This window comes from Sphaerodactylus townsendi, linkage group LG08 (assembly GCF_021028975.2).
Source record: "Sphaerodactylus townsendi isolate TG3544 linkage group LG08, MPM_Stown_v2.3, whole genome shotgun sequence".
Lineage (NCBI taxonomy): Eukaryota > Metazoa > Chordata > Lepidosauria > Squamata > Sphaerodactylidae > Sphaerodactylus > Sphaerodactylus townsendi.
The window spans coordinates 65353020-65365101 of record NC_059432.1 but is presented as its reverse complement, the minus strand read 5'-3'; the positions used below and the strand labels follow the sequence as shown (position 1 = coordinate 65365101).

The 12082-nt window shown below is 49.0% G+C and overlaps 1 protein-coding gene across 1 annotated transcript; it reads left to right on the top strand.

Annotated features, from left to right (window-relative positions):
- The first annotated feature begins 1753 nt into the window (after positions 1-1753).
- On the top strand, positions 1754-12082 carry PYROXD2 (pyridine nucleotide-disulphide oxidoreductase domain 2). The gene is made up of 16 exons (XM_048504856.1): positions 1754-2037; positions 2619-2638; positions 2838-2931; positions 3018-3091; positions 3904-4059; positions 4258-4411; positions 4759-4820; positions 5121-5218; positions 5700-5841; positions 6206-6340; positions 6904-6976; positions 7846-8002; positions 9176-9330; positions 10208-10314; positions 10555-10675; positions 11526-12082. The coding sequence occupies exons 1-16, from the start codon at positions 1911-1913 to the stop codon at positions 11594-11596; spliced, it is 1746 nt and encodes a 581-aa protein (XP_048360813.1). The 5' UTR covers positions 1754-1910; the 3' UTR covers positions 11597-12082.

Below are 12082 nucleotides of genomic sequence, written 5' to 3'. Positions count from 1 at the left end.
ACTTCACCAAACCTGGGTGGTATCATTAGGAGAGACTCCTAAAGATACCCTGAAAGTTTGGTGCTTCTAGTTTAACAATTGCACCCCTGACAACAGGCACCCCCCAAATTTCCCCAGATTCTCCTTTTAAATCCACCCTCTTCGACATGGATTTAAAGAGAGAATCTGAGGTCCTCAGTTTAGAAGAAGAAGAAGAGTTTGGATTTATATCCCCTCTTTCTCTCCTGTAGGAGACTCAAAGAGGCTTACAATCTCCTTGCCCTTGCTCCGAAAAGCTGTGACTAGCCCAAGGTCACCTAGCTGGCATGTATGGGAGTGCACAGGCTAATCTGGATTCCCCAGATAAGCCTCCACAGCTCAAGTGGCAGAGCAGGGAATCAAACCCGATTTCTCCAGATTAGAATGCACCTGCTCTTAACCACTACGCTACATTGAAAGTGATGCTGTTTTAGGGTGGGGGATAATCCACCCCAAAACAACATCACTTTCAATGTTGTTTAACTAGGGACCCCAGATTCTCCCTTTAAGGTGGATGTAGCCCTCCGGGGACTGGGCGGTATAGAAGCCTAAAGTATAAATAAATAAAATAAATAAAATAAATGTAAAAGGAGAATTTGGGCTCTCTAGTTTAAATACCATTGAAAGTGATGCTGTTTGGGGGTGGATTCCAGCATCACAGTGGCTGCCGGGGGGGGGGGGGCGCAAAACTCAGATTTTGCACCAGGCTCCATTTTCCCTCTATGCCTTTGCCCAGAAGGGAGGGGCAGGGCAGGGGAGTCTGCCATCCCCGGCCTCGGAGAGCTGCTTTTATAAGCGCTAGGCCAGGGGCGGGGCTTGGGGAGGTGTGGCCATGCCCTAGGGGCGGGTGGTGGTGTGGCCCCACCCCCGACCCCCCCCATAAAAAATCTATACCTAGGTCCCTGCTCACAACAACCCCATCCACTGATAATTCTACAGAAGAGATTAGTGGAGGTGAGTGGCCATTGCATTCCTCTGCATAGTCTTCCTTGGTGGTCTGACCATAGCCAACTCTACTGGCAAGGGCAGCCGTGAAGGGGCTAAAAAAGATCCTTAATGGTAAAGATGTGTTGTAGGCATCCAAAATCAAGATAATTCATGCCATATTTACTATTACTGTGTACAGATGTAAATGTGGAGAACCAGTGTGGTGTAGTGGTTAAGAGCAGTGGACTCTAATCTGGAGAACTGTGTTTGATTCCCACATGAAGCCTGCTGAAGTGCTGAGTGACCTTGGGGCAGTCACAGTTCTCACCCAACTGTCTCGGCCCATGTGGAGGCAGCCAATGGCAAATATCTTGCCTTGAAAATCCCATGGGGTCTCCGTTAAGTCAGCTTCATTGCATTTTCCACCACTGCAAAAGTTGGACAAGGAAAAAAGTAGGAAGAAAGTTGACTCTGTTTGAAATGTAGCATTGCAGAATCGCTAGAAGTCAATTACGCCATTAAAAGCTGAAGGCAGCAGGAAAAGGAAGCCGTGACCCCCTCCCGTTTGCAAGACCTGAGCGAGGCGGTTAACAACGGGACGGGTTGGAGGCTGGAAGCGACTTAACGCACTTGAAACACACATCTGCAGACAGTTTTTACATCGGAATGAATGTAAAACAATGTAATGTCCCCCTGCAGTCTGATATGGTACCGCCCAGTTAAGCAACTCCAAGTTCCTCCGCCTCACTGTGCAAACCAGACCCAACTAACTTCCAGAGGTGGACTCTGCCTGCTGCTCTTCGCCCCCTTTCCTGAAGGCGGGCTTTGTCTTTCTGGGCGGTGCGCTGCACGTTGGACTGGCTCCTTTCTACCTTTCCTTGACACCGCCTCGCCGCCGCCCCGTGTTTCCTCTCCGAGGGAAAGTGCGCCGAAAGTGCTGCCTAGAATGCAAAGTCCGCCGTGCAATGGCAGCCCAGCATAGTCGACTGTTGGGCAAAGCAGGCGACCCCTTTTTCTTCAGGGGCTGCAGAGCCAGCCACTCGGGGAGGGTCTCGCTGAAACGAGAATACGACGCTGTCGTGATCGGAGCAGGTGCGAGTTAGGAAAGAGGCGGCTCTTTTTCCGGTCGAGGTGGGGGTGCCCAGCCAGATAGGTGGTCCGGGAGGAAAACTCGAGAGAGCTGGGGGGAGTCGACTGGATAAGGGAGGATCTTAGACAGTGAAGTGGAACGTCTAGAGAATGCTGCAAGCTCGGGATAATTTGTCCAGGCAAGAAAATTCAGGGGGTAAAACTCAAGTCAACTGAGTTTCCCAAACAAAACAGAACAATTGCTACTATTTAAATCTCAGGATAATTCATGTGAGCACCATCAGGCATTCACTACTACCAGTTTCTGGAGTCTGTCTGAGGATCTGATTTAAAAATCTAACACAGTAACTTCACTGGACTATTGAATGGAAAGTGGGGGCATAAGGATAGGGCAATATCCCTCAGCGCTAAGGGGACAAAGTGTTATGCTTTGAGGAGGGAGTCCAGGAAGTATCTTATAGTATCTTAGACACACACATTGGTGACAGAATACACAATTCTTTTATTGATTGGTTATGCCTCTGCAGTGGGGTGCAGGTTGTGCAGAGAGCAGGAGGTCTCATACTGTGCTTGTCTGTTTGCAGGACACAATGGACTGGTGGCTGTGAGTAGTGGGGGTCCTAAGTGTTTGTGGCGCCCAGTGTTGAGTCCCTCTTGGGTTGTGCTGGAGAGAGGAAGGGAGGATCACATTTCTGGGGATGCAATGTGGGGAAGACAGCCAGTTTTACGGCTTTGAAGCTCCCAGGTGGGGAGCCTAGAAAAAAAGCTGACGGGGCTGATCTTAACACCCGCTGCTTCCACAGGCTGCGTACCTGCAGAAGGGAGGGCTGAAAACAGCAGTGCTAGAGAGACGACACTTGGTGGGGGGCGCTGCGGTCACCGAGGAGATTATCCCAGGTAACACCAAGGATTCCAGCTGTTCCTCCATTGCCCAAGCAGGCAGACTTCAGTCCTCAGTGCACCTGGCATCTGCTATTTTTCAGGTTTTCGGTTCTCCAGAGCTTCCTATTTGCTTAGCCTGCTGAGGCCTCAGATTTATTCAGAGCTGGAACTGAAGGTATTGAAATGGGGGACGGGGTTGGTTTTTTTGGGGGGGGGTTGAAGCACCAGGAAAAGTCTGAATTCCTGAGCTGCCATCTGGTATCTGGTATTTCTGCCATTTATTGCACCTGCATTTCCCCACGCATTCTGGCCCCTGCCCCCTCTTCCCTTGCAGGTGATAAGATCAACCCGCCCCCCTTGTCCAAGTGTCCTTTCTTGAGGTGGCATTTTAAAAATTCACAAATAGGTTTCAGAAGGCAAAAGGTTTTTTTTTTACTTTAGAAAAAAAGATTAAAGTTTTTGAAAGGAGTTTTGGATTTTCTCAATCATAAGGAGTCCCAAAGCAGCTTCCAAACACCTTCCCTTCCTCTCCCCACAACAGACCCTTGTGGGGTAGGTGAGGCTAAGAGGGTTTGGAGAGGACTGTGACTAGCCCATGGTTGCCCAGCTGGAATGTAGGAGTGAGGAAACAAATCCAGTTCACCAGATTTGAGTCCACCACTCAATGGGGAATCAAATGTGGTTCTCTAGATTAGAATCCACTTGCTCTTAACCACTTACACCACCCTGGTTCTCTCATGGGGTTGATGGCAGAGTTTATAGAATAGTCGCTAGAATGGAGAATTCTTTCTCCTCTCAAAATATTAGAATTCAGGGATCACCTAAGACCAGTGTCTAGAAGATTGTTCTGGTGAGATTTATGGAGGTAGGAGAGGGAAAACGCTGTTTAAATCCAAAGACCCAGCAGGTCTGTCCCTCAGTTTGTCTGTGACAGTGTAGCATGTCACATTTCTGCACTCAAAGGCCAAGCTGTCGTTTGTCTTGCAGAGACATGGCTTACGGGTATTCCTGCGTGACCCTTATGCCTTCACCCCATTGTTGGAGGATGGTCAGGGTGGAAAAGCCCCTCGCTCGCTCCTGCTGGGGAACAACGTGGCCGAAACACAGTCCCAGATTGCTCAGTTCTCAGTGAAGGATGCCCAGGTACCGAAGGGAAGTGAAGACACAACGCAGATCACGGGAAGCAAAATAAGCAGAGCTATTTGACACAGAAAGCTGGGCCCAAATAGCCGGGGTGGCAGTGAGGAGCCGGTTTATGAGAAACAGGGCCTGCTCTTTCGAGGGGGGGGGGGGAGGATCTGGGCCAATAGCAGCAGTTTCCATCTTCCTTCCCTTTTGCAGGCCTTTCCCAAGTATGAAGCATTCATGAACCGCTTGGTGTCTGCCATAGATCCTTTGTTAGACACCTGCCCTGTGGACGTGGCGGAGTTCAGTCAGGGCTCTCTGCTTCAGCGACTCAGGGCCCTGCGAGGCCTGCAGACCCTGTTTCGTGCAGGTAAAGGGAGACTGATGATCACTGGGGGATCATGCTGGCTTCAAGTCCAAATGTCCACATATCCAGATCTCTTTTTGAGGGCCGTTGCAAGGTACATGTGTGAGATACATCTGTGGTCTAGAACACCTCGCGGCACAGGCCCTGGGGTTCCATTCTGTGAGCCTGTGGTTCCTCTCAACATCTGGCTGCAGGGGGGGATCGTGCCGTGTGCCGTGCCTTCTGTGTCAGGGGCTGCCTGCGGATCTGCCTCTGAAGGGCAGTAGAAGCAAGATGGGCAAGAGGAACACTTTCCTTTCCTGGGCTGTTTGAGCCACATGTGACCTCAGGTGTGTTTTTTTTCTTGCCAGGCTTTGCTCTGGGGAAGCAGCTTCCCCAGTATTACCAGGTCCTCACAGCCCCCATTTCCAAGGTGAGTGCAGCCAGGTGACCCAAAGAGAGCCTTCAGACTTCACATACATTAGAATGTTTTGGGCTGTTTTTGCATTTAAACCTCATCACTTCATTAGTGGAGAATTGTCCCTCCCCCACCCTTGGAGCAGCTACTCCCAAATAAGTCTGGAAGGCTTTCATCTGAACGTTGAGTGGCTGATCATGGTATGAGCAGGAGTCTTGGCTGCCATCCCGTGGTGTTTGGCAAAGAGGGTGGTATGTGGGTAATTTCTTTCCAAGACTTTCTTAAAGAACCTGCTTCCTCTCACTCTTGCTGCAGATCTTGAATCTCTGGTTTGAGTCGGAGCCCTTGAAAGCAACACTGGCCACAGATGCAGTGATTGGTGCCATGGCTGGTCCCCATACACCAAGCAGCGGGTAAAGACCAAGTCAGGTGGACAAACTTCCTAATTCTCACTGCCGTTCTCTGACTTCTCTCTCTCTCTTTCTGGCCCCTTCCGCACATGCAGAGTAATGCACTTTCAATCCACTTTCACAATTGTTTGCAAGTGGATTTTGCACAGTAAAATCCAGCTGCAAAGTGGATTGAAAGTGCATTATTCTGCATGTGCGGAAGGGGCCTCTGAGTTGTTTCCTGCCTATTCACAACTGGCCCCAAATCTTATACCTTTGCTGCACTTCTAAAGCCACTCGAGACCTGCAAACAGGCATTGCTGAGCACAAGCAGAGATTGTTAAGATTCCAAGCACAGCATGTGTTTGAGACTGGTGAAGCTCCATGGATCCCAACAGAGCCTCACATAGAAAGAGACCAAGATGCTTCTGACCAACTTGTGCCTCAGAAAAGCTGTGTGTTTTACCCTACCTCAGCAGCCCCCTAACTGTTGGTCTTTTTGTAGGTATGTGTTGCTGCACCATGTCATGGGTCAACTAGAGGGGTGCCAGGGGGCCTGGGGCTATGTGGCCGGTGGCATGGGGGAGCTATCCCAGGCCTTGGCTCGTGCAGCTACCACACTTGGGGCTGAGATCTTCACTGAGAAGGTGTGTAGATCCTTGGGGTTGAAAATGCTGTGCCCAATCTTCTGAAAGGGCTATGCGGGGAGGAAAAGTTGGTCTGCGGGGATGTAGGGTGGGGGGAGTTTAGGTTATCTTAGAGTAGTAAGTTCAGTCATTTGGGGTAATTGGGATGCCAAGTTCTACCTGTACTACAAGAAATGGATGTCTCCCAGTCAAAATCCTGATGCCTTCTGTATTTGTTGGGCATCTTTTTGTGAGGAGCAGAAGCTGAGACCAAGTCCTGCCTCCTACCACTGATGCCTTGTCATGTCCCCTCTCCAGGGAGACTTTTATAAGTAGCTACGTGGGAAGCTGTGCATCTCCACCTAACCTCTGCTCAATCTTGCAGACAGTCGCCCAGATTCTTTTAAGCTCTGACAGGAAGGTGCAAGGTGTTGCCCTGCAGGATGGAACTGAAGTGAAGAGCCAGCTGGTGCTATCCAATGCATCTCCACAGCACACCTTTCTGGAACTGACCCCAAAGGTGAGCTCTGCTCCTTGGTATAGCAAGGAAGGGCCTCTTGAACTCTGGCCTCAAGAGAACTGTGTAAGGAGACCAGGTGCCAGATGTTGCCTTTGTTTCTTCCCTCCTTCTGCTCTCAAACAGGGTGCCCAGAACCTGCAGTGGTTTGGTTTAAGCAACAGGGAATCCATTCCTTCTTCCCTCCTGCTCTGATTTTGCCAGCCCAGACTCATTTCTTATATTGATTTTTCTCATGCAGATGGTCCTGTCTGGATTTTCTTTACTAGAAACAGTTGGATACCACCAGAATAAATCTAGGCTGTTCATGGGTGCAGCTCTGAAGTCTCTGTTAGTCACAATTATTCTCCTTGCCCAAATATATGATGGCCCGACTGGCTCAAGTTATTTACTTGCTTCATTTATAATCCCCCTTTTCTCAGACACTCAAGGTATAAGTGATCTTGGAACTGATGAACAGAACAGTAATTCCTGGCCATATGAGTATCATGATGCCTCAAGCACTGCCACCTCCAGCTGACTGCAAATCCCCTGTGGTTCATTTTGTCTGTGACTCTTCTCACTAGGAGCAACTGCCGCTGGATTTTTTGCAGAGACTCTCACAATTTGATACACACTCTCCGGTTACCAAGATCAATGGTGAGCATTACAGAGAGACAATCCAGTCTGAAGCTTCCACGCAAAGTATCCTTTGATATAGTCCTGTGACTAGCATGTAGTGACAGAATAGAATAACAATCATGAATAGGAATAAGATAATAAAACCCACCTAAATTAGTAAAAACAGACAGCATTTTTGTCCATGTTTGGTTTACTGTTTACTCTGGTTCTCCAGGCAAGGAAAGTTACAGCTTTTACACCAGGAAGCCTTGTGGCTGGCTGCCCAAAGTCCACAGAATGAAAGTGGACGTTCTAGTGAGATATTATGTATGGCCAACAGAGGGCATCACAACTCTACTAATGCACAGATTCCAGAGGAGAAAATGTATAACTTCATTCTCAAATCAAGCCAACCTGGATAGTTCAGGCTAGCTTGATCTCATCAGATCTCAGAAACTAAACAGGGTTGACCGTGGCAAGTATTTGAATAGGAGACCTTCAAAGAATGCCAGGGTTGTGAGGCAAAGGCAGGCAATGGCAAACCACCTCTGAAAGACTTTCCTTGAAAACTATAACAAATCACCATAAGTCAGCTTGTGGTGTGGAGGAGAGAGACAGAGAGAGTCACTTTGGCAAGATTCTGTATCAACATCCTTTGGGATGAAAGTTGGTGTGTGTATCCAGGGATAGCTGAGGCACAGGCTCCCTTCTTCTTCACATGTACATGCCACCTTAGGATGACTAGCAATAAAATATTCCTGAATTTACTCCCTTACACATGCATACACCTTAATAAGTTAGGTACAGCATGCTGAAATGTGCGCCTCAGAAAAGCCACACTCATATTGGCTGTGTGGAAAGCTGCATTTCATTGCTTCAGCCTCACCCTCTACCACTTATGTCCACAGTGGCTGTGGATCGGCTGCCCAATTTCCTTGCAGCCCCAAACACCAGTGATGGGAGTCCTTTGCCTCATCACCAGTGCTCCATCCACCTGAACTGTGAGGACATGGACACACTGCACCAGGCCTTTGAGGATGCCTCTCACGGGAGGCCCTCTAGCAGGTACGACTAAGAACTTCAATCCTCCACAGAATACCATGTTTCCCCGAATATAAGACGTGTCTTATATTAATTTTTGCTCCCAAAGATGCTCTATGCCTTATTTTCAGGGGATGTCTTATTTTTCTGTGTTCTGTTCGTCGGGCATGCTTCCAAACCAAAACTTTGTTATGTCTTACTTTCAGGGGATGCCTTATATTTCGCACTTCAGCAAAACCTCTACTATGTCTTATTTTTAGGGGATGTCTTATAATCGGGGAAACAGGGTAGTTGACACAGGTGAGCAAAAAATGGGGTGATTGACCCTGATCCTCACCAAAGTGTAAAATCAACTAAGGGGAGGAAGTGGTTAAAGTTGGCTGGGTTCTTCTGAAACCGCCGTGAGTAGCCCATGTTTGCCATGGTTCTACAGAGCTGCTTCCACTAAATGATGGCAGGACCAGCAAAGTCAGGTCCACATATTCTCACTTCCAGCACTACCCTAGCTCACAAATCAGAGTTTTCTCTGTGTGCATGTTTGCCCTGCCAGATATTGTTGAAACCCAAGGAGTAACCCGCTGCAAAGAGTCAGAAAATGTGCAAGTATAGAGAAACACTGAAAAGTAATAGGAAGCCAGATTGGTCACCTCCGTGATACAGTCTAATGATATACGTAGACTCATGTTCTGGCAAAACAAATGGATATTCTCAAGTTCTTTTCCAATGTATTTATAAGTCTGTGAGCACTTTGGAAAATTCTCTTTTCCTGCTCACATGCAATTTCATTATCTATGGTAGCTACTGGAGTGACTACAAATCTTTTACTCCTGGGCATTGCACAGACACCCTCACTGAAATGCACTGCCCACTAACATCGATGCTGCTTCTTTCTCCTTATAACAAGAAAGGACTTTGTGTCTCCTTACCCCCTTTCTCATCTTGCCCCCATCGTGCATCAGACACCTTGTGCGTAATCGGCCAATGTCTGTTTTGGTCCTTGTGGTGCCTTTTGTTAAGATGTTCAGATCTGAAACGGAACAGTCTGTGATCATCAGGGCCATTGTCAGAGCAGACAGAGCAGCCCTCTTAGTTTAGTGGTGCGGCTAAAGGAAGCCTGACAGCAGAAGTGGCTCCAGAGGCCCTTCTGGACCTTCCGCAGTAAGGACTATGCCCCTGCGTCTCTTGTTCTGATTTCAGGCCCATGATTGAACTGTGCATCCCATCTGCCCTGGACCCCACACTGGCTCCCCCCGGCTGCCACGTCATCTCTCTCTTCACTCAGTACACCCCTTATACACTGGCTGGAGGGAGGCAATGGGATAATCGAGAGCGTGATTCCTATGCTGACCAAGGTACAACCATTGACTGTGGGGTAGCAAGAGTGAGTGGGTGTGTTTTGCACTACTTTAGGAATGGGGAGAATCTTCCAGTCCCAGGAAAGGTCCCTAGGATCACATCTCCCAGTTGACTTGCAAACCCTGCTGCAGTGTGGGAAGATGTGCCATGTGCACGTAGGTAATCACTTCACCTTGCTAGATCTTCTGCCACACATCCATAACCCCTAACTTTAGATATCTTTCTGCTTCTGTGCATTTCTTTGGGGTGTTTGGGAAGAGTTTCAGTCATGAAGCAATTATGTTTTGAGTTCATTCAATTCTGAGTGAAGTGCCTCAGCCTATCTGAAAGGCAGATGCTGAGCAGTGCTAATGGGGGCATGGGGTATCCCATATCCCCGGGCGCACGCCATTCTATCACATTGGGGGGGGGGGGTGTGTCGGGCACCAACCGGGCCCCTAGTCTCTGCTGTGGCACGGCAACCTGGCCAGTGCCCTGTGGCTCCCCCCGTACCGGGGCGCCACTTGCTGGTTAAGGTGTTTGCCACGGCCTCAGGCTGGCTCCCGACTCCCCCCCCCCGGGAGGGCAGGAGCAAGTCTCCTTCCACAGCACCCACCTGAGCCACCTGCCGCCAAGCCCTGTCCCACTCCTGCAGGCAGACTTGCCCTCCCCAGACCCTGGGGACGGCAGGGCTTGGGGGCAGGCAGTCCGAGCTCCGCTCTCCCCCACCCTCCCTGTTGGCTCCCTGGCTCCCGTAAGCAGTCATGCCCCCAGGCACAATTTAGCCCTAGTAATGCACTGATGTTGAGTGGTTTAGTTCTGGGTCATCCAGATACCCCGGATAACCTCTACCTTGCTTGGTTCCACGTGAGAGCCGGTGTCTTCTCCCCATAGTGTTTGACTGCATTGAGGCCTATGCTCCTGGATTCAAGGCCTCTGTCATTGGCAGAGACATTCTAACACCACCAGACCTTGAGCGGATCTTCGGCTTGCCTGGGGGGGTATGTACTTTCTGAGAACCACAACCCACTGCCCACTGAGCACCATTTGCTTGCCATACATTCACATGGCAACCTCAACAGTTTGCCTCATTGATATGGCAATGTGGCTTTACCTACATTTTTACAAAGCAAACAGTATCTTCTCCTCTTACTGCACACAAAGAACCTCCCTCCCTGTGCAGTGAGTGTATCCCTGCTGCTGTTGTGGTTTCTCATCCAATGCTGCTTCTCCTTTTTCAGAATATTTTTCATGGAGCCATGTCTTTAGACCAGCTGTATTTTGCCCGACCTGTGCCCTCCTATTCTAGCTACCGGTCTCCAATCCAAGGCCTGTACCTCTGTGGCAGTGGTGCCCATCCTGGTATGTGTTGGGGGAGCAACAGGGAATGGGGTAGGGTCTATGAGGGAACCAGGCCTGAAGGGCAGGTGATTGTTAGAACAGACTGGAGGAGGGAGGGGAGACTACACAGAGTTTCCAGTTCCTGTCTTCCTAGAATGTTCCACTAGAAGCAGCAATACTCAGGAAGGTTGACACTCCCTGCAAGGTATCTGAAGCTGTTTATCAGGCTGTTCTCTGGTGAGAGTGCAGCAATAAGGTCTCCCTTTCAGATGTCCCTTCCTAGAAGCAGAACACCAGTTAGGCATTCTGCTCCTTCCCCAAACTCTAATTCTATGCTCCCAAAGCTGCTTATCTGCTGTCTGGATGACGGTTCTTGTCATCCCTGCATAAACGAATCAGGAACAGTGGAGGGATGGGGGAAGGCAGTAAGAGCATGATGAAAAATTTTACAGCCTACACTTAAGTTGGCTCCAGATTGCCATCTCCTTCCCCATGTTGGTGGAAAGTGTGGAAAAGTACTTCCTGCCTTGCTTTCAGCCACTGCCTGGCTAGCACTGGTCTGAGGCAGGGCTGCAGATATACCCCTATCAACCCAGAGAGGGGATCACCCCTTTGTGGAACATGGGCAAAGAAGGGAGACAAGAATGATATTTTCTGAGCCTTGGGGTTTCATCCAGAGACGTTTATCTCCTGTCTTGTTTTTGTCCTGTGGCTGAGTATTGCTGGGAGTGGGGGGACCACTGATTTAAAGGTCGTATGAATGTATGTCTTTCAGGATTGCTGACAATAGCTATCCCCAAGGGATCTACCACCTTAGCTTCGAAAGGTCAGCTGATCTACAAATTCTTCCTATCTATCCTTTTTTCCTCAGGAGGAGGCGTAATGGGAGCTGTGGGCCGCAATTCTGCTAGGACAGCTCTGGAGGACTTCAAGAAACAATGACCCAGTTGGAGCATTTGGGCTGTCCTGGCTCAGAAAACTGGACCAGCCGGCAGCCAGAAATAAATACTGAGCAGTTTCTCCAAATCTGGTTCCAGACATCTGTTTTCATGGCTGAATCCGCAAGCATTACACTCCAGGGATTCCACTGCAGTGGGATGGACACTGGGATGGACACTGCCCCTGGACACATGCATGCCAGTAGCACATTAGAAGCAGCTTATGAGTTTTAATTTATATGTATTATTGTATTCTGTGTTCTGTTGTACACTGCCCAGAGCCCTCCAGGGGTGGGCAGTTCCTAAATCTATTAATTAATTAATTAATTGTTCGCTGACACCCACCCACCCCCATTATGCTGTTGTTCAACTAGGAGTTGTGCTTTCTTGATGAGTTCCTTTACTGTCAATTACTATCCAGTCAGATTGACATCAAATACCAGGAAAGATTCTAGAGCAGATAATTAAACAGACAGTCTGTAAGCACTTA

What these genes read in the sequence shown, in the direction of transcription:
- PYROXD2 (XM_048504856.1), top strand. Translation starts at nt 1,911, where the DNA reads ATGGCAGCCCAGCATAGTCGACTGTTGGGCAAAGCAGGCGACCCCTTT. An exon ending in CACGGGAGGCCCTCTAGCAG is followed by an intron (nt 8,003 to 9,175) that starts GTACGACTAAGA and finishes TTCTGATTTCAG; the next exon opens with GCCCATGATTGAACTGTGCA. An exon ending in TCTTCGGCTTGCCTGGGGGG is followed by an intron (nt 10,315 to 10,554) that starts GTATGTACTTTC and finishes CTCCTTTTTCAG; the next exon opens with AATATTTTTCATGGAGCCAT.